General features: G+C 39.3%; 1 protein-coding gene across 3 annotated transcripts in view; it reads left to right on the top strand.

Annotated features, from left to right (window-relative positions):
* The window catches only part of LOC111578244 (kinase non-catalytic C-lobe domain-containing protein 1), a 59,891-nt gene extending 38,600 nt beyond the window's left edge, over window positions 1-21,291 (top strand). For 2 of the 3 annotated variants that reach the window (XM_023284895.3, XM_055018441.1), the window contains exons 17-31: window positions 972-1,231; window positions 3,819-4,174; window positions 4,988-5,081; window positions 5,184-5,281; window positions 5,373-5,557; window positions 6,899-7,009; window positions 7,121-7,268; window positions 7,901-8,056; window positions 8,656-8,862; window positions 8,998-9,080; window positions 10,139-10,292; window positions 13,065-13,187; window positions 13,541-13,600; window positions 14,046-14,203; window positions 17,153-21,291. In XM_023284895.3, the coding sequence (XP_023140663.2) occupies window positions 972-1,231; window positions 3,819-4,174; window positions 4,988-5,081; window positions 5,184-5,281; window positions 5,373-5,557; window positions 6,899-7,009; window positions 7,121-7,268; window positions 7,901-8,056; window positions 8,656-8,862; window positions 8,998-9,080; window positions 10,139-10,292; window positions 13,065-13,187; window positions 13,541-13,600; window positions 14,046-14,203; window positions 17,153-17,381 (2,422 nt within the window). In that variant the 3' untranslated portion in view covers window positions 17,382-21,291. The other variant, XM_055018440.1, reaches the window with a different exon arrangement.
* Window positions 21,292-21,503: the final 212 nt, after the last annotated feature.

The following is a 21,503-nucleotide window of genomic DNA, read 5'->3' as shown; positions in this document are numbered from 1 at the left end:
GTAAAGCCAGTTCTTCATATGCTGACAACTAGCCCTGGGAGGTTGAATCGGACTTACGTGTATAAATGGATACATGCGTACATTTATGTGTATGCTAGAGACAAGCTGAGCCTTTCACTCCTGTCAGACATCTTTTCATGCTATCCAGCTGCTACTGAGAGACCCTTTAATCTGCTGAGGTAGGGAACATCACAGCTTTGCAGGGAGACAGGCACACTTTTCCTCTGGCTGTGGGCTTCTTCACAGAGCCCAGCTGTGAAGAGCTATTTTCTCCAGTGTACCATTTTCTCTGAGGGCATCTTGGGAGGACTTTGTCCCTCCTAACCCCAACAAAGGACCGGAGTGGGCAGTGTCCTGTTTTGGTGTGAGGATCTTTTTTTTTTTTTTTTTTTTTTTTTTTTTTTTTTAAAGTTATTTTTTTGGCCTTTTTTTTTATTGGATAGGTGCAGTGTGAGAGAGACAGGAAACAGGAGAAGAGTCAGGGGAAGACATGCAGCAAAGGGCCGCGAGCGGGAATCGAACCCGGGCCAGCTGCGTCGGGGACCAGCCCCTGTACATGGGTCGCCCGCTCAACGCGTTGAGCTATACGGGCGCCCGAGGATCTTTTTATAAATTGCATCATGTGACTTGTAATTTCATTCTGTGGGTGATAAGTTGCAAGATGTTGAAATGAGTTTTGGTGGTTGTCTTGATTGGTTCTTAGTTACTGTTGCAGTGGTATTCCGTTGTGTTTTCTTGATTTAAACAGTACATCCTATGTGGAAGTTGGATGCTGTATGCTGAATCCTTGCACATCTGTTTTGTGTTGTTGGCTGTTTTGTTTTTACCATCACCATGTGTGTGTTCTTCAAATTGCCTATTTCTTACATACTTAAATGCACATTATTGGCATTATTATTTTAATAAGCACTAACTGTCAGGGGGCTTTGAGCATGCTGTGTGTCTTCTGTCCCCTAATGTGCCTCATGCAGCGGCTCTAATGAGCAGCCTCCATCAAAGGATGTGAAAAGGGCAGCTCTTACCCCACCCCTGATCGCCGCTGTCTGGAGGGGGAAGAGAGAAATTTGCCTTCACAGCTGTCTTGATCTGAATGGAAACATTCACACGTCCAGTCCTGTTGTGGTGGATTCTTGGGAAGGAACCGAGGGACGGCCCTGTCATGGGGAAAATGAGCCTTCACTTGAAGATGTTGAATTAAGATCAGAGCAAAGTCAGCATCGTATCTGTCAAGGTAGGAGATTGTTCTTTCCATATTGTTTAGACAAAGACCGTGATCATGGGGAGATGCATTTTTATTACTTCAGAGTTTATAAAATGTGCATTTCTTATGGTCCGAATCTGATGAATATCTTATCAAATCCTTAATTTTATGTTTTTCCTCCATAAAAAAACTGTAGCAGGTCTAAATGAGTTGCTTTAGTTTTAAAAATATTAATATTTAATAATTGAAACTTGAAGTAATTGAAAGATTACATTATTTGTATTTTTGTAACATAAAATTCCAATATAAAAATATTCATCTACAAGTCAAAGTTCTTCAGTTCCAGTTCCAGTTAAGTAAAACAGGATACATAGCAAAATGTGCATTCAATAAAAGACAAAGGCTCCCAGTGAGTGGTACTACCATAGTTTAACTGATATCTAAATACTAAATACCATTTAAACATGAAAGAAGAAGAAGAAAAAACTGTTGTAACATTACTCATAGATTCAAAAATGACATCGAAAAGAGCAGGTCTCTACTATGTTTCATTAATGTCAGCCTCAGCAACACAATTGGAAAGTATATGATTCTTAAAAATATAATTTTAAGGAATAATGTACATTTGAAAAAAAAAATTTCAAAAGTTGATCTACAGAAGAATAAATATATAAATACCAAATAGCCTTGCTGCATTATATTCTATTGTATTTTGAATTGTCACCAATTTTGTGTTTTTGCTCACATAAATAATGAAATTTCCACCATAAATTGATTTTCAGTTGGAATTTCATTATTTGACGCAAAAACAAATCCTGGAGGATGAGCCCCCACACCCCCCACGTAATGTGTCCTCTTCAAATGACACCTGGTCCCATGATTGTAGTTGGTCAGTGTGGAGATGCATGTTAGTATTTGTTGTATTTTTCTAAATTTTATGTAGACTTTTAAATTCCTTTTATTTGTAATATACAGACAGTAGTACATAACAAGTAAAATGAGTGGAACAACATTAAAGTTAGACAGGAAAATGTATTATTGGAATGTAATATAAATAAACATCCTCCCTCTCAGTCACACACCCACCCACCATCCATCTGTCTTTTCAGCACAACCCTAAGCAGAGTAACTGTACTTTTTCTGCAAGTTTCCCAATATGTTTTTAGACTTTTATAAAGGTGGCAAAAGTAAACGTGCTGTTACAGGTGTTACCCCCAGCCCCATCTCTTTGAACCCACTGATTCAGGCTCCATAATCAGTATATCTAAACATGCAGCACACAGTAAAAGTGGAGGTTTCCATGAGCCATTTAGATTTTGTGGATCCAGCCTGCAGTAATTTCCTATGAGATATATTGAAGTTAAACTTAGAGTTCAATAGCATTACTAGTGTTAGACAGAGATGGAGCGGTCCAGTTATTTTTGGGATCGTTTTATTAACTTGAGCCAAAAATATTTTAGGGAGACTGTCCCACATCAGAGACACCATCCATCCATCCATCCATCCATCCATCCATCCATCCATCTATCCGTCCGTCCATCCATCTATCTACCTACACTACTGTTCAAAACTTTAGGGTCACTCAGACAATTTCTTGTTTTCCATGAAAACTCACACTTTTATCCATGTGCTAGCATAATTGTACAAGGGTTTTCTAATCATCAATTAGCCTTTCAACACCATTAGCTAACACAATGTAGCATTAGAACACAGGAGTGATGGTTGCTGGAAGTATTCCTCTGTATCCCTATTTAGATATTCCATTAAAAATCAGCCGTTTCCAGCTACAATAGTCATTTACCACATTATCAATGTTTAAACTGGATTTCTGTTTCATGTAATGTTATCTTCATTTTAAAAACTGCTTTAAAAATAAGGACATTTCTAAGTGACCCCTTTTTTTGGTTATCTATCTATCTATCTATCTATCTATCTATCTATCTATCTATCTATCTATCTATCTATCTATCTATCTATCTATCTATCTATCTATCTATCTATCTATGTTATTTATGTTTTTATTTATGAGAATACTGGTTTCAGATTTATTTCCCAGATGTATTTTTCTTGTGTGTGACTGCTGACTGGAGTCACGAGGACCATGACTGGTTGTTGGATGCTATGACTTTTTCTTTTGGAACTCATTCCCAGCCAGTAGCGCGCACACACACACACACACACACGCACACGCACACGCACACGCACACGCACACGCACACGCACACGCACACACACACACACACACACACACACACACACACACACACACACACACGCACACACACACACACACACATGCATCTGCATTTTGCATTTGTTGCGTGATTAAAATATGCTAGACATGGTGTGTGATTACAAACAGGCTCTTACAAGACACTGGAGATAAAAAGATAGTGATAGACTTTGAGCTCGAATTGCCATCGAGGCTCATGTGTTGAACAGTCAATGCATTGTAATTGCCACAAATACCCCCAGCACCACCCCTGGGTCTCTCTCTCTCGCTGAGTGCTGATCACAGATCCAGTTTGTTTTTTTGTTCTCCATGTGATTCAGTCCCTCTCTCTTTCCTCTTCTCTCCCCTCTCTTTTCTCTCTGCTGTTTGTATTTACTACTGGAGGTGTGAAAGCTGACAGTTCAGACTCAGGGGTCATGGAGGGAGGTGAGCACTCAGCAGGGGGCAGCGATGAAAGCCCCTCTGAAGCCGAGTTTTTATCGGGCAGAAAGGACGTGCTGACGGGAGCCCACGATGAGCAGATGAGCCCAGACTTCCCGGAGGATATGGAGGACAGCGACTCTCTGGTGTCAGAGCGGCTTCTCTCCCCTGGATCCAGAGCAGAGGGTCCGGGGCTCAGCTTCAGCCCCGACTGGGCCTTAGCCTTTTTTGCAGAAGATTGTTTCAGTCCAGAAGTGATCCAGTATGCAGTAAATCTGGGACAGCACACAGGATCGCCATGTCTGAATGTGAAAACACAGGTGGGTAAACCTGTGAATGCTATTGCCAGTGAGTCATCTCTGACCTTAACACTATGAGTTTGAACAAACAGCAGCCACATGATTTACAGGTTTTGTACACCTACTCGATGAAATGTATATCATAAAGGATGCTTGTTATTAGGTTTTGACTAATGTGCTCACAACAGAAATAGAGACTACTTCCTTCCAAATATTTTCAAAATCATTATTGAAATGAATTCTGTTGCATTGCTTTATGTTCAGAAACTGCAGAATCAAAATTCTAAGCAGCGTTTATTCTCAGTGCTTATTAAATACAGTGGCACAGTCTTAGCTTCATTCAGCACTTCACCTGGTTGAGCTTTTTGATTAAGTCCAGGAATTATTTTGCTGTCTATAATGAAGTAGCCACGGTCAGGCTTTGGGGTAAATACGACAAGAACATGTGGGGGACTTTAAGATAATTGGCGTATTATTCCCTCCAAACTGGATCTGAATATTAATATGTTGAACTTAGCCTTTGGCAGAGGAAGCTGTTATCGTTTGCAAAAGAATATTAATGAATAGTCTTTGTGTTTGCACACTTTGATGGCACCACTGCTCCTTCAGAATGGTTGTATAAGAGCTAATAACACACCTTAAGAGCCGTGCTGCTGCGACTTCTCACTCATTTCACTTCAAAAGAGCTGTTGCGTTCTGTTGCCATGGTGAAAAGAGGAAAAAATAAAATGCTGCCCCATACACACTGTGAGCACCCAATGGCTTCTTTCATTGAAAGGCATGTGGTACAATTTTAGGTCCTTTGTATGATTCTGTGTGATTTCCTTTGAACAGGAACTGCAGCAGCAGCTTATAATCGAAACAAGGAATCTAAAGAAAACAAGAAATTTCTATCAAAAGTTGATTCACCAGGAGAGAAAAAACAAAGGTTGGGTGCCGTTTTAAAACAGCGCTACAGTATGAAAATGATACGTACAGCACAGTTTACAGTATGACCTATAAAACATTGTGTGTGGACTGTTTCCTAAAGGTTGTGAGAGCAAAGTGATGCTCTCCAAACTCAAGTTGCATCTTGAAGAACTGAAATCCAAGGTTGTCTTCTTGGATTCTGTGAAGAAATACCTTGAGGTATTGACTTTATCACATGCTGCTATTTCTCATGCATTTTCTAAGCATTTGGATCTTCTAACCTTTGATATCCTTTCTTTCATTTCTGCAGATCCTGAGTGTGGACCAGTGGGGTTTGGAGGTTTCATTACTACCCTCTTTGGCTGTGTGTGAACCTGACTGTCTGGACCTTCAATCCTCTGAGGACCCGTCTGTTCTTAGCTTTGGTACCAGCAAAGGGAAGAGCACTCTGCTGTCTGGGTCTCCTTCGGGCCTCATGGCTTACCTCTACGCCAGGTATTATTGATGAAAGTTGAAATTTGAAATTTCATTGTTTTTTTCTTCTTGTTAAGGCATGAGGTTGGATGAATTTTGATAATGTCTCAAAGCTTTAGGCACTCCCTGTGAAACTCCAAACTGAAAAAAAATCTGAATAAGAATAATGATACAGAAAGCCACACCCTGCAAGCTGACATGATTGGTTACTTAGGATTGTTACTAATAAAATCCTGGAAGTCTGATTGAAAATCCTCAGCTATGGCATTGACTGCTTATCTCATTCATGATGTGTCTTCTTGATTATAAACACATATTTACAATTTACAAAACATTCTCTCGATGGAGTGTTTAATAACTCGTTAAATAATTAGCTTTGGATTATTCTATATCTTCTGTTGCTCATTAATCTCATCAGAAGACCAAATCAACAGTCTGTATTCTCAAGTAATTCCATGTATGCAATAGGGTGTCACGAAATATATTTACTGTAGTTTGACTCTTAATGCCAAACACATTCATGTTTTATTTGTTTGTCTTGCTGTCCCACTCACATTGTTGCTCTCCATCTTTTTTATACTAGTCATACTGTTGGTTATGATTACATATATTTGCTTAAACATCAGTAGCGCTTGAAGTTGCCATTGCTATTTCTAATATGACCTGTAAACAATGACACTATAACTGCTGTTCTGAGATCTGGCATTTCTAAGTCTGCTTTCCGTTTGTTGCTATGGGAAACGGTATCAACAATGAAAGAAATGGGGTCACAGGCCCAATTTTCTTTCAGCTACCACTGCCTCAAGCTGAAGCTGTTTTTTTCTACTTAAAGCATTATTAAGGCTTGTTTTCAGTTATATTGTCAAAAGTTGGCTGATCTTACAGCATAATAAATCCAGTAGCACTTAAGTGCAGATTGAACTAAACAGAGAGGATCGTCATGAATTCCCATCTGTCAGCTAGCTCTCATGAGACCCACCAGTGCTGACACTGTTGTGATTTTGGATAACTTCGGTGTGACGTGACTGCTCCCTCACACTGAAAGGAGCTATTAAAGTAACTGAAGTCACCTTGGAAGGATTCCCCCAGAGATTCTTTTTTTTGCGTGCACAAGGAAGTGAGAAGAAATCCAGATGTAAGACACATGTAGGGACTACATCTCACGCATGGTTTGAAGGTGCTTAAAGGGTCCCTAGGAGGAGCTGACTATGTTAGCCATGGCCAGGATAAGGAACTAGACAAAACTGCTCTCTGTTAATCTTGTGTTTCAACTGGAGCTGTTAATATTTTTCATCAAACAGTGCTATTAAACTGTGTTGGTTACTGAACTCCATTCTGATACTGTGATCCCTTTCATTGCAGGAATGCTGCTGTTGAGGGCTACATCCAGCAGTTCTTGTATATTTATCGTTTCTTCTGCACTCCTGAGCAGCTACTGCGATTCATAATGGATAAATTCATCTGTGCTGCAAGGTACTGTCTAATGAGAACCATGTGATGACATGGAGAAACAAAATCATAGTACACACAGTACAAAATATTTGACACAAACCTTATGGTGACAGTGTTTGCTTTCTGTACCAGGGAAGGTCCAGATATGTCAGGAGACAGTGAAAGAATCTTCCATCGCAGTTTGGACCTGCTCCAGTTCTGGATAACGGACTGTAAACCAGTAGACTTCACTCCAAAGTCCAGCCTTGTGGACATATTAGAAAACTTCCTTAATACTGAGGTAGCCACTTATGTATGCATTTTGTTTTACACTGTACAGAAATTGCAGAATTCAGTCACTCGATGACATCAGTGAAGTGTGTTATTGCTCTAAAATATACTTTTAATTGATTTCAAGCACTGGGTTTGTCCATTACTCTTAATATTTTCCAAGTCTCTCTATCTGCTCCTGAATAAAAGGGCTGATTCTAAAATACAACAATCAGATACATTGAGGACTTCCATCCATCCATCCATTCATCCATTATCTATACACCGCTTAATCCTCATTAGGGTCACGGAGTGCTGGAGTCTATCTCAGCTGACTGAGGGTGAAAGCAGGGGACACCCTGGACAGATCACCAGTCTATCACAGGGCTACATATGGAGACAAACAATCACACTTATATTCACATCTACGGACAATTCAGAGTTACCAGTCAACCTCAGCATGATATTGGACTGTGGGAGGAAGCTGGAGAACCCAGAGAAAACCCACACATGCACAGGGAGAACATGCAAACTCCATGCAGAAAGATCCCTCAAAGGCCGGGACACAAACCAGGGATCTTCTAGCTGCAAGGCAGAAGTGCTCACCACCAAGCCAGTGTGCAGCCCTACATTCAGGAGTTGCCTCATTTTATTTTTCCACAGGTGATTCCTGTTGACAGCCAAGGCGAGGCACTTCTTGCTGGTCTTCACGGCCTTCCATATGTGACGACTGCAAGTCAGTTGAGGGGAAGCCTACTCAGCCTTGAAGACGATGACGCTTTGTGCTTGCATTCATCTACCGAGGATCTTGGCAGAAAGGTCAGTATTCGGTTTGTTGAAGATGAGTCCTTGACTTGGCTTTTACTTATGTTGCTTGTGACATCTCCACAAACATTATACATTCAGGAAGCTTCACGGTGTTTAAAACCAGTCAGCGCAATGATTACCATTTGGGTTTTTTTTTTTTATGTTTTTATTTTTTTGCAGATTTCATTTATTTTCCCACACTGGTGGACTTTTAAGTGTTGCATTGTTTTATGTAGCATATTTATTGCTCTATGTTTGTTGTGTTGCTGTGTTTTCTGTGCCTGCCCAGGACAACAGATGCAAATTAGCTGCTAGCTAACTCTGGTGAAGTTATTTGTAATTGTGCACTGTAAAAGTGCTGCAAAATAAATGAATAAACTATAATAAATACCTGTGACCACTTTGTGCATGCAAGTATGTCCTACTTAAATTCATACATGACATGACTTGAAATTTTCAAAGGAGAACATAACAGAGAAAATCTATTTTGTTCTTATTAGAGAAATTCAGTGTTCTTACCACTGTTAATAAGAGGGTGCATTGTCATAGAAGCACTGTGTTTACATAATTCAAAACATTTGTCCCCAAATGGTCTCTTCTCTTCTCTTCAGTGGAGGATCTCACGAATTGTGGAGTCTTCTCCATCCATGTCCAAAGACAAGGCTTTCTCCATTGCTGCAGCCTTGCCCATGCCTTGCTACAGCTCCCTGATGGATGACGTCTCGAATGTTTGCCTGCACAGCGAAGAGCGACTCCCTTTCAGCCAGAATGAATACAGTGCACAGCACATAGCCCAGCAGCTCACCCTCCTGCAGCAGGTCTACTCATCCTCTATGCACATTACACCACTTGCTGTTGTTATGTTTTCAAACCTCTAGAGGGAGACACATCTCTATAAATGCACAGCAAGGCAACCCATGATTTTATTTTGACTTAGAACTCTTGTAATGCAGGAGATATTCCAAGGATGTCATCCAGTTCATTTCCTCAACTCCAGAATACAAGGAGTCAGGGACAAAGTCTTGACCCCGAATAAGTGAGTACAAAAACTGAAAAGGCTGCATTAGTGAGATAGTTGTTCCACTGTGAGTCTCCAAAATAGCCTCAGTGCTCCTGGGCATAAATCACAAGGTTCCCGTACTCTGTTGAAAAATGATTTTTGGTGGAGAGCTCAGTGTGAAAAGTGGATTCAAAGTTCCCCACAGTGGTCCAGATATGGTGGCTGTAAGGGCCATAGAATATGATTCACATCACTTTCATACATCATCAAACATTCAGTGACCCCTCAGGAGGTGTACAGAGGCACTGTGAAACCCTGTCACTTGTTCAGCAGTCTTTTTTTCCTACATTTTGCCTGCCAATTTGTATTTCTGCACAGTGAACAAGGTCCTGTTGATTTGGTAACATGATTGCTGCATAAAATATAAAGATACTGTATATACCAATTCAAAGTTGATTTTTTTTTCCTCACATACTTTACCACGGCGGGATAGAAACATACCACCCTGCTACTGTTCAGTTTGTTTGAATAGCTCCTGGTACAGAAATGAAGAATAATAAACTCACTAGATGGATGAAAAAATATGTAATTCACAACTACAAATATGCTTTGAATTCAAACAGTTTTAATCCCAATAGTTAGCCCAAGCAATAAAAAAAAAAAATAAAAAATACACACCACACACACACACACACACACACATACACACACACACACACACACACACACACACACACACACACACACACACACACACACACACATATATATATATAAACCAGTCAAAAGTTTGGACATACCTTCTCATTCAGTGTTTTTTATTTACTTATTTTATACATTGTAGAGTAATACTGAAAATTTACAATCTATAAAAGAATACATATGGAATTATGTTGTAAACAAAAAAGTGTCAATCTTCAGTATTAATCTGCAATGTAGAAAATAATACAAATAAATAGAAAAACATTGAATGAGAAGGTGTGTCCAAACTTTTGACTGGTAGTGTATATATGTTAAATGTATTAAGGTAACTTTTAGAATTTAAATGGCAGTTTTCAGCATGGATTTTATTACTTCTCTGTTTTCCCCATCAGGAATGTGTCACCACACATCCCACCAGCAGAGAGCAGCAGTGTGCTGGTACATGAGGAGACACCATCAAACACCTACCTTCAGCAGCTGCTCACATATGCTGACAGTGTCGCTAACTGGATCTCTGCTGAAATAGTCATTTGCGACTCTGTCAAGGTGAGACGAGACATAGCTCATGAAAGTAGCAGGGTCAGTTTGGAAAAAAGGCAGCCATTAGTGTCACAGCATGGGCTTTGATTTCTCTTCGGACATAGACTCTCTTGTCAGTCATGGCCTTTCCCCATATGTTCTTTCTGTTTCTTCTCTAGTTTCATGCTTGGATGGTTTAAACACTGTTGGGAACAGGAACATATGGGCCTGGAACCCAGCACAACTGTCATTAGGAGTCTTCAAAAAAGCTGAGAAAGTCAATAAAAAATATATGATTACTATTATTATTATCATTATTGTAGTTGTCCTCCAGATACTTCCTTGTACTAACACTAGACACACTAGACAAAATGTTCAGATGATTTAGGGACATCTGTGCATCCATTTGAATTTGTAGTTATTTTTCATACCGACAAAACAAATACTGTATATAGCCCTGTGTCGACACAAAACATGTACCATGAAGCTTTCAAAGTGATGACATTCTGTCATTAAGACATATATCACTTTTATATGAACCCATTATTTGTCACACATACGAGATTGTATAGTACATCAAGTGATGTACAATATATGGTAATGCTCTAATAAATAAATGTCTAAATCTAAACTAATAGCAGCTTATCAAACTGTCCAAATAATTGACAGTTTATGTTTCCTAATTACTAAAAATGTTGTCCTGCGTTAGATAATTTGTCTGACTACAGCAATTTAAGTTTTCATTGTTCCTCATCTACCTGTTCCATATTTTAGCTGCTACTTTAATGATTAAGCCACACAGAATATGTAGTTAGGGGAATGGTGTATTCACACAATGAAACTACTGCAGTCGTCTTCCTGTGAGACTGAAATGAAAAAAAATATTTGTAATAAAAAAACATAATTTTCATTTTAGTTTTTTAGATCCAACTTTTACTAACTACTCAGTAAAATAAAAAAAATATCCTTTGATGATTTTGATTGTGTTCAGTACTCAACCTTAGGATGGTCGCTATGCAGAAAATTATTTAATCTTAACTTATAAACACTGTCTCTGTTTGACAGCTCACCTGTCTGATGTGAAGAAAACTACACAGTATGGCTTGCTGTTAAATCCTGATTGCTCATGTCTCCATGACGGGGATTATTTATAAATTAAAACTCCACGCAACATTAAATTAAAGCTGCATGCACGTCAAGGTGTGGCGTACATCTGGGTGTGAAAAAAGTGACACAAACAAGCCTTAGAAAAATACTACAGCTCAATTGGTGTTTTAAAAGCGGACAAAATTTATTGAAGCCAATGTAAAGAGGCACATACTGTGAGCCAATATAACGAGACTAAAACATACACGGAGTCAGTTTAAATCAGCTGATACATGCTAGCCACTAGAAAGAGGATAAAACGAACCAGGAACCTGTTTGTCAAGGTTGAAACACACTGAAAACAATATAAAGAGGCAGAAATACCTGGGAGCCAGTGTAAATAGGAAGAAAGAATAATGAACATGAATATGGACAACCGATTAACAATAGTACATCACAGTGTAAAACATGTAATTTCCGATCCAGCAGATGGCGCTATGACTGTTAGTGGATATTGGCATATGGATGTGATCAGGGCAGGACTGTGATCAATCATGTAAAGTTTGAGGCAGATTGCAGCATCTACAGGGGATTTACACAGCACTTCCTGTTTCATGGCGAAGCGTCGAAATTCCAGAGGCCACCTGGATGTATGTATATTGTATCTATGTATATTCCACGGCCGCGCCCTTAGGCTTTCATGGTACATTTTGATAACTTTTCATCACTAAGTCTGGTTGTACTGGAAAAATCTGAGGTGACTTGGAGTTACCCCTCTGAGTTTATAGCTCTTGAAAGTTCACAAAAATCATCAAATTTCCCACAGTTAATGCAAAATGGCAGACTTTCTGTTGGGTTTAGGATTTGTGCACCACACACTTTTTTGTTCAACCTGATGTGCTGCATATGCCTACCAAATGTGATAGATGGAGCTGAAACGTGCTGACTGTAGTAGATGTTACAAATTTTGCAGGGGGCACTGTGGAGCCATTTTATCACACACGTGTGCAATTCCCATAAAATCTAAAAGTTTTCACAAGTTCCGATGTGTGTGCAAATTTTTGTGAGCTTTTGGGCATGTTCAGGCCCTCAAAAATGCCCTTGTTGCAGCAGGAGAAAAATGATAAGAAACCTTCCAATAGGACTTTCTCACTTTAGAGACGCTCATATGGATCCTGCTGCTGTCTTATCCAGATGTTTCAGACATGAAACTGACACATTCACCTGTTATCAGATTAACAGAAAGGATTGCATGTCTAAAAGGGGTTTAACTGACACTTAATCTTTAGTACAACTTCAGTTCAAATATCAGTGTCTTTCATCATTCAACCTGATGTTTTGGGAGTATCCACCTCTTCCTCTCTCCATGACCTTTTAGTTCTTGCATAGCTACAAGCTGATAATTCCACTGTTAGAAATTAAAATTCAGAATCCTTTCAGCACTTACACTTGATGATTTCTATTGCTTTCAGGTCTTGAACTTCAAAGACTTTAATGCCACCCCCATTCACCGTCTCAGATGTAACTGCAAATGACAATTGTCGAACACAATGTGAACTATACACTTTAACTACATGTTGTGTATTTCTTATTTTGCACACGTCTCATTATACAGTCAACTGTATCATACCTCTGTAAAGTCACTGGATATTTGCATTTTGCTTTTTTAGCATTTTTTCTTTTTTTTTCATTGCAATCTCACCTCTCTTGCAGACACAAGTTGCTTTGCTGACGAAGTATCTGTGGATAGGAAAATACTGCTACGAATCACGGAACTTTGCCACGGCCATGCAGGTCCTCGGAGGCCTGGAGAATGTGATTGTCAGGCAATTACCAGTAAGGCTGCATATTGTAAATTCCTCCTCATTCAAGCACAGAGTCACATGCCCTCAAGTTAAATGTTTTCTTCAACCGCGATAGAACTTGGACGGTATTCAATTATTTTCACAAATGAGAAATTAACATTAATGCATTCAAATAAGATGTAGAGAGTGTGAACGCACCGAGGAGGAATGTGGAGGAGTAATTAAAAAAACTCACAATTCGACGACACCAGTGTAGAATAAATTTCCATATTCACATCTGAGGACAGGTTATATTCATTGACTCGGGTATTACATTGAAGCCACTGTATAATCTACTTTCATGTTAGTGATTCTAAATAAAACTGCCTACTCTTTTGCCAACAGGCTTGGAAACATCTGTCTTCTAAGGTGTGTGAGATCCTGGAGGAGCTACGAGCTGTGCAGGTGTGTGTGTTTGAGAAGCCACACATGGAAGATGTTTGTAACTGAAGGCTAGGATGGCCACATATTGTGAAACTGGGCTGCAGGGCAAACAAATCAATAGAAAAACAGCTTCGAGCAACTTCCCTGTGTGCTGTGAGCTTACAGCTGGCTCCTTCTGAAAGTTAACCTTAAAAGAACCCGGTGCATCAAACAACATGCATCACTTACCAATTTTTCTCTATAGCTGTATTACAAATTACAGCTGTATTACCTGTAAGCCTAATTGCTCAGTCAGCTTTCAAATCTAAAAAGGTTACATTTATGGAAAATACTCAGTCGTTCAGATATGTCACGCTGCTAAATTGGACATGCTTATCGCTGCTTCATGTGCCTTTGTTTGATTGGAAATTTTCTTTCGAGTAAGAACTCAGTTGTTTGCTGTGTGGATAATTGACTCCCTTCTCAGGTTTTTCTGAAGAGTGATGACCTGTGTCTTATGGGGGGAGAACACACAAAGAAGAGGCCCACCCTGCCATCAGCACACATCCTGGCCATGCATGTCCAGCAGCTGGAGATCGGAGCCTTCACACTCACTACTGGAGCTTACAAGTGGACCAAACTCAGGTATGCAGTTAATGGCCACATTAAATAGAAGCCCAAGTTGTGATCAGTCCACATAGTTCATGTGTGTTGGGGACACATGTCCATCTTTATTTATGTGGCCTCACCACCACAGATATGGGTCATAAAAGTACTGAAGCTCAGCTGATCTGACTGCTAACAAGACAAATGCTTCAACAACTTTAGTTATTTATGTGGTTTAACTACTTTTAGTTTTACATTTTTTCCTAATATGCCATGTCAAAAAATACTCATACCCTTCTAAGCAATCAATGACAAGGACTTAATTTGTCACCACAACAATTGCTTACAGTTTTCCTCTGACAGTCTCCAGGTCTTTGAGGTTGTAAGTCTTCATTCCATCACTCTAGTCTTCAGTTTTCTTCATAGATTCTTAAGGTATTCATGTGTGGACTTGGCCTTTTGACCACTTTGGCTCTGTGTTTCAGATCATTTTCTTGTTGGAAAGTTCAATACCGCCTTCGGCAACAAGTTTTTCTGCAGACTGCCAGACGTTTTTCTCCAGAACTTTATTGTCCTCCATCTTTTCTCATGATGCTGCTTACTTCTCCTTTGTTTCACCAAACAAAAGTCATGTCCCTGTGCTGAAATAACATTTTTGTCTTGGAGAAGTGGGATCCTCCTCGATCAGCACCCATGGAGACCAGCAGTGTGCAGTGGCTGGCCACATTCATTAAGATGGCCTTTGTGGTGATCCTTGGACCACCTCTTCTTGGCTTCTCTCACTACTATCCTTACTATTGCAGGAGTCACTTTTGGCTTCCAACAACATCCTCTGAGATTTTTCTCTGTATGGACCTCTTGGAATTTTTGATTCTGCTTTGCACTGTGGCCACTGGCACTTGAAAACACTTGGATAGGGCTTTGTAGAATTTCCCATCTTGTGAGCAGCAACTATGTGCAGTTTTTTTTTTGTCAGTGATGGCAGCTAATAACAAGCTCACTAAACTCTTTGGTTTAAGCCAATACTAGCAATAGACTAGTAACTAAATAGACAACTACTGCATCAGCTGTTTTCAATTTATTATGTATTGTTCTAGAACTTAGCAGAAAAGACCAGCGACATTTGGAATGTTTGGACTTAGAGGTTTTTGTAGTAATGTAAAGAAAAAAGGCATAAACAATTAAAATGTGTCAATCTTTTCTCTAACACAACAGCTTACCACCTTTTATTACTTTTAAGTCATTTCCAGCCAGAAGACACTTACTGGTCAAACAAAAACTGCGTTGGTATGAATCAGTTTGGGCCTAACTGTGAATGTACAGTCAAGCCTGAAATTATTCATACCCCTAGCAAATTTGAACTTAAAGTTACTTTTAAATGTAAATAAAAGCTGAGAAATAATTTTCTCCTCTTGTACATCATCTTATTATCTTTTGGGAAACACCTATGTCATTTCCAATCAAAAAAATTTGCTGGTTGAATAAAAAGTACCTTTAAGTCAAAATTTGCTAGGGGTATGAATAATTTCAGGCTTGACTGTATATATTTAAAATAATTCTTACATATACATACATTAGAAAACCACGTTTTCCAAGACATTCTGACCAGTCATCATGACTATTAACTAATGACTGGCTGATCCCAACTTTGTGAAGTGTAGCTCATCTAATTAGCACTGCTGCAGCAGTTAGCAGCAAATAATATGTTTGTAAAACTGCTAGCAAAGAAAGTAAGTGTCTAATGTGCACTACTGTTCAAAAGTTTGGGGTCACCCAGACACTTTCATGTTTTCCATGAAAACTTACAGTTTTATTCATGTGCTAACATAATTGCACAAGTGTTTTCTAATCATCAGTTAGCCTTTCAACACCATTAGCTAACACAATGTAGCATTAGAACATAGAAGTGATGGTTGCTGGAAATGGGCCTCCGTACCCCAATGTGGATATTCCATTAAAAATCAGCTGTTTCCAGCTAGAATAGTCATTTACCACATTAACAATGTCTCAACTGTATTTCTGATTAATGTTATCTTCATTGAAAAAAAACTGCTTTTCTTCCAAAAAATATAGACATTTCTAAGTGACCCCAAACTTTTGAATGCTGGGAGATGTTTTGAAACTGATCCAGTTTACCAACAGAATGGTAACAAGCAATCAAAGTCCACCCATACAACATGAAATATTGCTACTTCTGGTGTCAGTAGGAAGATAAAAAGACAGAATATCTCTGCAGAACACTTTCTAGTTTTTGAGAATCATGAAGTGAACGACTACAATGGGTCTTTCAATTTAAAAATGTTCATAAGGAAAAATGTTCTCTTCTATTACTGTAATCATGGTTTTACTGTATGTTCAATTTTCATTATGTCAAAGGAGTGATGCTGGTCAAACATACGTACAGCCTGTGAAATTAGCCTGAAACCTATCCCTGTAGTGACACAAAATACGATCAGTTATTGTCATTAACTTGAAATTAGCTCACTGCCCACATCCCATGTATCTGTCTATGACAAAGTTGGCCAACTCGCTAAGAGGACGTATTTTCCTGTGTCCTTCTCTTTCTCTCCAATATGGCTGACCAGATGCTGAGGTCACAACAAGTGGCGGTTGGATGGTAATGGCACAGCTGTTGAATTTGGGTTGTTGGTAAGAGTGCCAGTGTTGCAGCAGATGGCGTCTGTGGGATGGGGTTTGATTGGAAAAGAGGTTTCAGGCCAGATGCTGAGAGGTGACTGGGTGTAGCCAGATGCTGGGGTCAGGAGATCTCACAGAGAAAGGCAGAGACACAGCTGGTTACTGTGGACCCTGGGTTATCCCAGCTCTCTCCAAATCAGGTCACAGGCAAAGCTGCTGATGCTGAGAGGAATAACTGATATGGTATGCATTGAGATATACAGTATATCCTTCCCATGTTGTTACTGTTCCTTTGTTCTGTGTCTCTGTTTCATGTTTTGTCCATCCTCATCCATCTGTCACTGTTTGTAGGAGCATAGCAAAGGTTGTGAGTCAAGTCCATGCCTTCCAAGAGGCTGTCTACCCCTACACCCCAGACAGGGAACTGCAGGCGTACCTTCGTCTGCGAATCACCCGGTTTACCACAGCTGATATCCATCGCTTGGCCGGCAACAACGATGCCAACTTCCAGCAGTCGAGCGAGCATCAAACGAGGAGGATCCAGGACAAGCTGAGGAGGGTTAAGGCCACCTTCCAGTGAGACCTGCCTCTGTCACACTTCTGAGCCCAGAGTCAGACACCAGCACCAGGTCAACATCCCATGTCAAAGCCCAGACTATGGCTCCGAGCCCAGACCACAGCCTTCTGTTGTCCTGGCAGCAGAGCCTAGAGGACCAGAAAACTTTTTCTGATGTTATATGTTCCCTATTTGTCACTCCCTAACAGAAGTCAATAATATTAGTTTAGATTCCTGGGCAAACTTCATCCTTAACTTACACCCATTATACACAAGTTTTGCTAGTGATCCCACATCTGTTTGATTCTGACAGAGGTATATTTTCCTACATAATGGCAAAAGTAGGGTGGGTGATGTCTGTAATTTGTAATGATTCTATCTTAACTCATACTGACACTCTTTGTCATTATTTGTGCAGTGAGCCTGTGATTTTCTAGTTAAGGCCTCCAAATAATCATATCAGGACAAAACATGGCAGGACTGTAGAATGCATGTTCAACATCAATACTAGATTACCTAAATGGAAGGTAGGTGGACAACTGCTCCGGGTTCTGAGACTCCTGTAGGGCCCTGAAAGCCAAAAGTTCAAAATGTAGCAATGTGGTAACACGGTTAATCGTACCTTTGTATTGGGTTGGAATCTCTAAAGCACAGCTTCAACAGATATGTGAACGGTCTTAAGGGGGAATCCTACTTTTTTAGCCCTGCTAGGATAGGAAATGACAGTTGGATTCAGCATGTTTGCAGTGCCACTGTGAGCATGTTAGCACGCTGGCACTTACCACATTCACCACAATGCACCGCAGTATTTAAGTGTAGCCTTACTGAACTGCTAGCATGGCGGTTGTGGATGTGCTTCAAGAACTGGATTCTGCATTCAAACCTGGTGCCAACTGACTTGCATTGAAGACTGCAGGTGCATAAGCAAAAAACATTTCCTAAGTTCCATGTTTGTGTCCATGTTGTTAAACTGAGACAATATTTTCTGGTAAATTTGGTTGTGGTCTCAATTTTCTCTGAATGTCATCCTTGCCAAAAGTACTGGAAAAGGACTTCATCATCGGTCTGTCGGTCATAAAACTCTTTTCCAGCTCCATTATGATGATTGTTGGTTTTTAAAGCTGTTGGTTTTTAAAGCTGTATGTCCAAAAGACAAGTGTAGTAAATCAGTTATCTAAGTTCAAACACTACTCAGCCTACTTCAGTGCAATTGCAGATCAAGATCATTAACATGTTCTTGATCCCCTGCAATAGTTGAAATGGGAAAAAAATCTTTTACAGTGCACATTTTCAACATGTTCTGAAAGTCATTCATTGTGTTGTTCTACGCACAATGCAACAGAAATTGCTGTGCAGGGGAAAGAAATGTAGCTTAAGGAGAAATTTAAATCCAGGCTATTTTCTCACCTCTGCACAGCTGGCCAGTCACTGTGTGAAGTGGATATAGAGGTCAAAGTGTTGGACACACTTCATTATTTCAGCTGATACTGTGCTTGCAGGGGGCATATTATTAAATGAAATGATGTTTAGAGTGCCTCTCCACTCATTGATTAAATCCTAAAAACCCATCTCTGTGTATCAGAGTTAAATATTTGAGGCTTTTTTACATGAAAATAATCCATTCATGCGTGCAGTGGTGCTTCTTAGAGAATGTGCAGATTTCTGAAGTTCCCACTCACCTCTGACTGTTCAAATGCTATAAAGATACTTGATATGATACAGAGCACTTTTCAAAATCCTCCTGTCAAAGTGATTCACAAGACAGAAAATTAATAGACAAGTTTTAAAAGACTGATAAAATTTGGTGTATAATAATCAAAACATTTTTTTTGAAAGGTAAAAAGATTTATTCTTTTTTTTTTTTTAAAGGCAGTTCAAAAGAAATTAATACTTAAGTAAAATCAGACAAGGTTCTCTGATAAAAGTATGTTTTAGGAAGAGACTTTAAAGAGATCACTGACTTAAATGACTTGATTTCCTCAGGCAAATCATTCCAGAGGGGCCTTGACTGCAGTTACTCTGTCCCCTTTAGCTTTTAGACAGACAAAAGACACCTGGCTGAGGATCTCAAAGTACATTTATACTACTGTTCAAAAGTTTGGGTTCACTTAGAAACGTCCTTATTTTTGAAAGAAAGGCATGTTTTTCAGTCAAGATAACATTTAATCAGTCTAGACATTGTTAATGTGGTAAATGACTATTCTAGCTGGAAATGACTGATTTTTAATGGAATATCTACATAGAGGTACAGAGGAACATTTCCAGCCACCATCACTCCTGTGTTCTAATGCTACATTGTGTTAGCTAATGGTGTTGAAAGGCTAACTGATGATTAGAAATTCTTGTGCAATTATGTTAGCACATAAATAAAAGTGTGAGTTTTCATGGAAAGCATGAAAGTGTCTGGGTGACCCCAAACTGTTGAACAGTAATGTATGTGCATACAGTACTACGAGGTCAGAGATGTAGCTCAGAGAAAGACAATGAAGGGCCTTTAAAGATAATCAGTAATATTCTAAAATCTGTCCTGATGCATACTGGAAGCCAGTGTAAAGAGCCCAAAGCAGGAATGATGAGAGCTCATCTCCTGGTTCTATTTAAAAACCTTGCAGCTGAGTTCTGCACAGTCGATCAATAGATTCTTGATTCAGCGAGGTGAAAATGATGTTAAAGTAGTTCAGATATGATGAGCTAAAAACACGCAAAAGGGTCTCTGTATCTTCAAAAGTTAACATAGATCATATTTTTAAAAATTAGACAAGAAAAACCTAATTGTACAAGCTTTGTGGCATGCTGCTTAGATTACTGTCAAACCTGACACAAGGTTTATTTACAACAAATTTAATGTGATCTAAAAATGGAATCGGCTGATGTCGGAATCTGTTTTTCCATGTGCTGTGACCCAGTAACAAGAGTCTCTGTTTTATCTGAGTCCAGCTACACAATGACAAGCTGTAATATTAGAGTGAATCAGACATGCATGTTTAAACTGGAAACTAACTCTGAGGGAGAATAATGGTACAGAAAGAGTCACTCTGCGAGCTGAAAGTTTTGGTTCCTTATGTTTGTTATGTTTGAAACTTGGGAAATCTGAATCCATGTTTTTGAGACGGTCGTCAGTATGCTGCAGTTTCAAGGTGGAAATGCTCATCCTTAATGTTTACTGCTTATTTTAGTAATTATTTGTCTTATAGCATTGAAAAAACACAACTTATAGACATGATAGCATGGTTAAAAAAAGGAAAAACTACTTATTTTCAGCAGAGGGGTTTTCTTGATAATATCACCACACAGCAAATCTTAATATTTATCATTTCAGTGGAGGAATACTGTGCATAATGATCAGAAGGATTAAAGAATGGCAGTATGGAGTTTAGGAGCCCAATCGTTATTTTTACATAGGAACCTCCTGGCGGGTTAATTCATCTTTGTCAAGTCAATCAAATAAAATCTATTTGATGTTGCTGAATTGTGTTTCACTCACAGAAATGACTTCATTTACTGAACCATTTATAACCATGTATATTTTTGCTTGACATACAACAACACATAGCATCCCTTTGTTTACCAATCAAGGAGTCGAAATGGGAATTATATGACCACACTGATAAAGTAATATCTAATATAAATTCTATTTAAACGGTACAATGTGTAATAATTGCAGTTATTATCAACAGGGTGTGATGAAGGGCAGAGGCAAAGCTTACTGTCTTGACAAAATCTTGCCATTACCTTGCCAATGATGGAATATAATGAGATGTCAGCGTGCAAAATGCTATTTGAGGCATGACGTTCAGTCAGCGTCTATTTTTCTATTTTCCTGCCTGCTCTCTCTCCTCTGTGGTATTCTGCCGTGAAACTCGCCGCGGAGATGGAATGTGACGTGCAATGAAGATTTGCTTAATTTAGCCAAATAAATGAGATTTTATAAGCCCTTCTCTTGCCAAAGCGTATTATTGTCAGACAATATCCGAGCTAGAGTGGCTGTACGGCAGGTTAGAGCCCTGTTCTGTCAGCCAGGGGATGTGGGACTGGTCGTGGCGCTGGAGCTTGGGTTTCCCTCCTCAAACAAGAATCAATCAAGAATCTTTAGTGTCATTGTGTTTCCATACAGCAAAATTGTGATTGGTGACTCCCAGCTATAGA

This window comes from Amphiprion ocellaris, chromosome 16 (genome assembly GCF_022539595.1).
Source record: "Amphiprion ocellaris isolate individual 3 ecotype Okinawa chromosome 16, ASM2253959v1, whole genome shotgun sequence".
NCBI lineage: Eukaryota > Metazoa > Chordata > Actinopteri > Pomacentridae > Amphiprion > Amphiprion ocellaris.
This window is presented reverse-complemented; position numbering and strand designations above follow the sequence as displayed.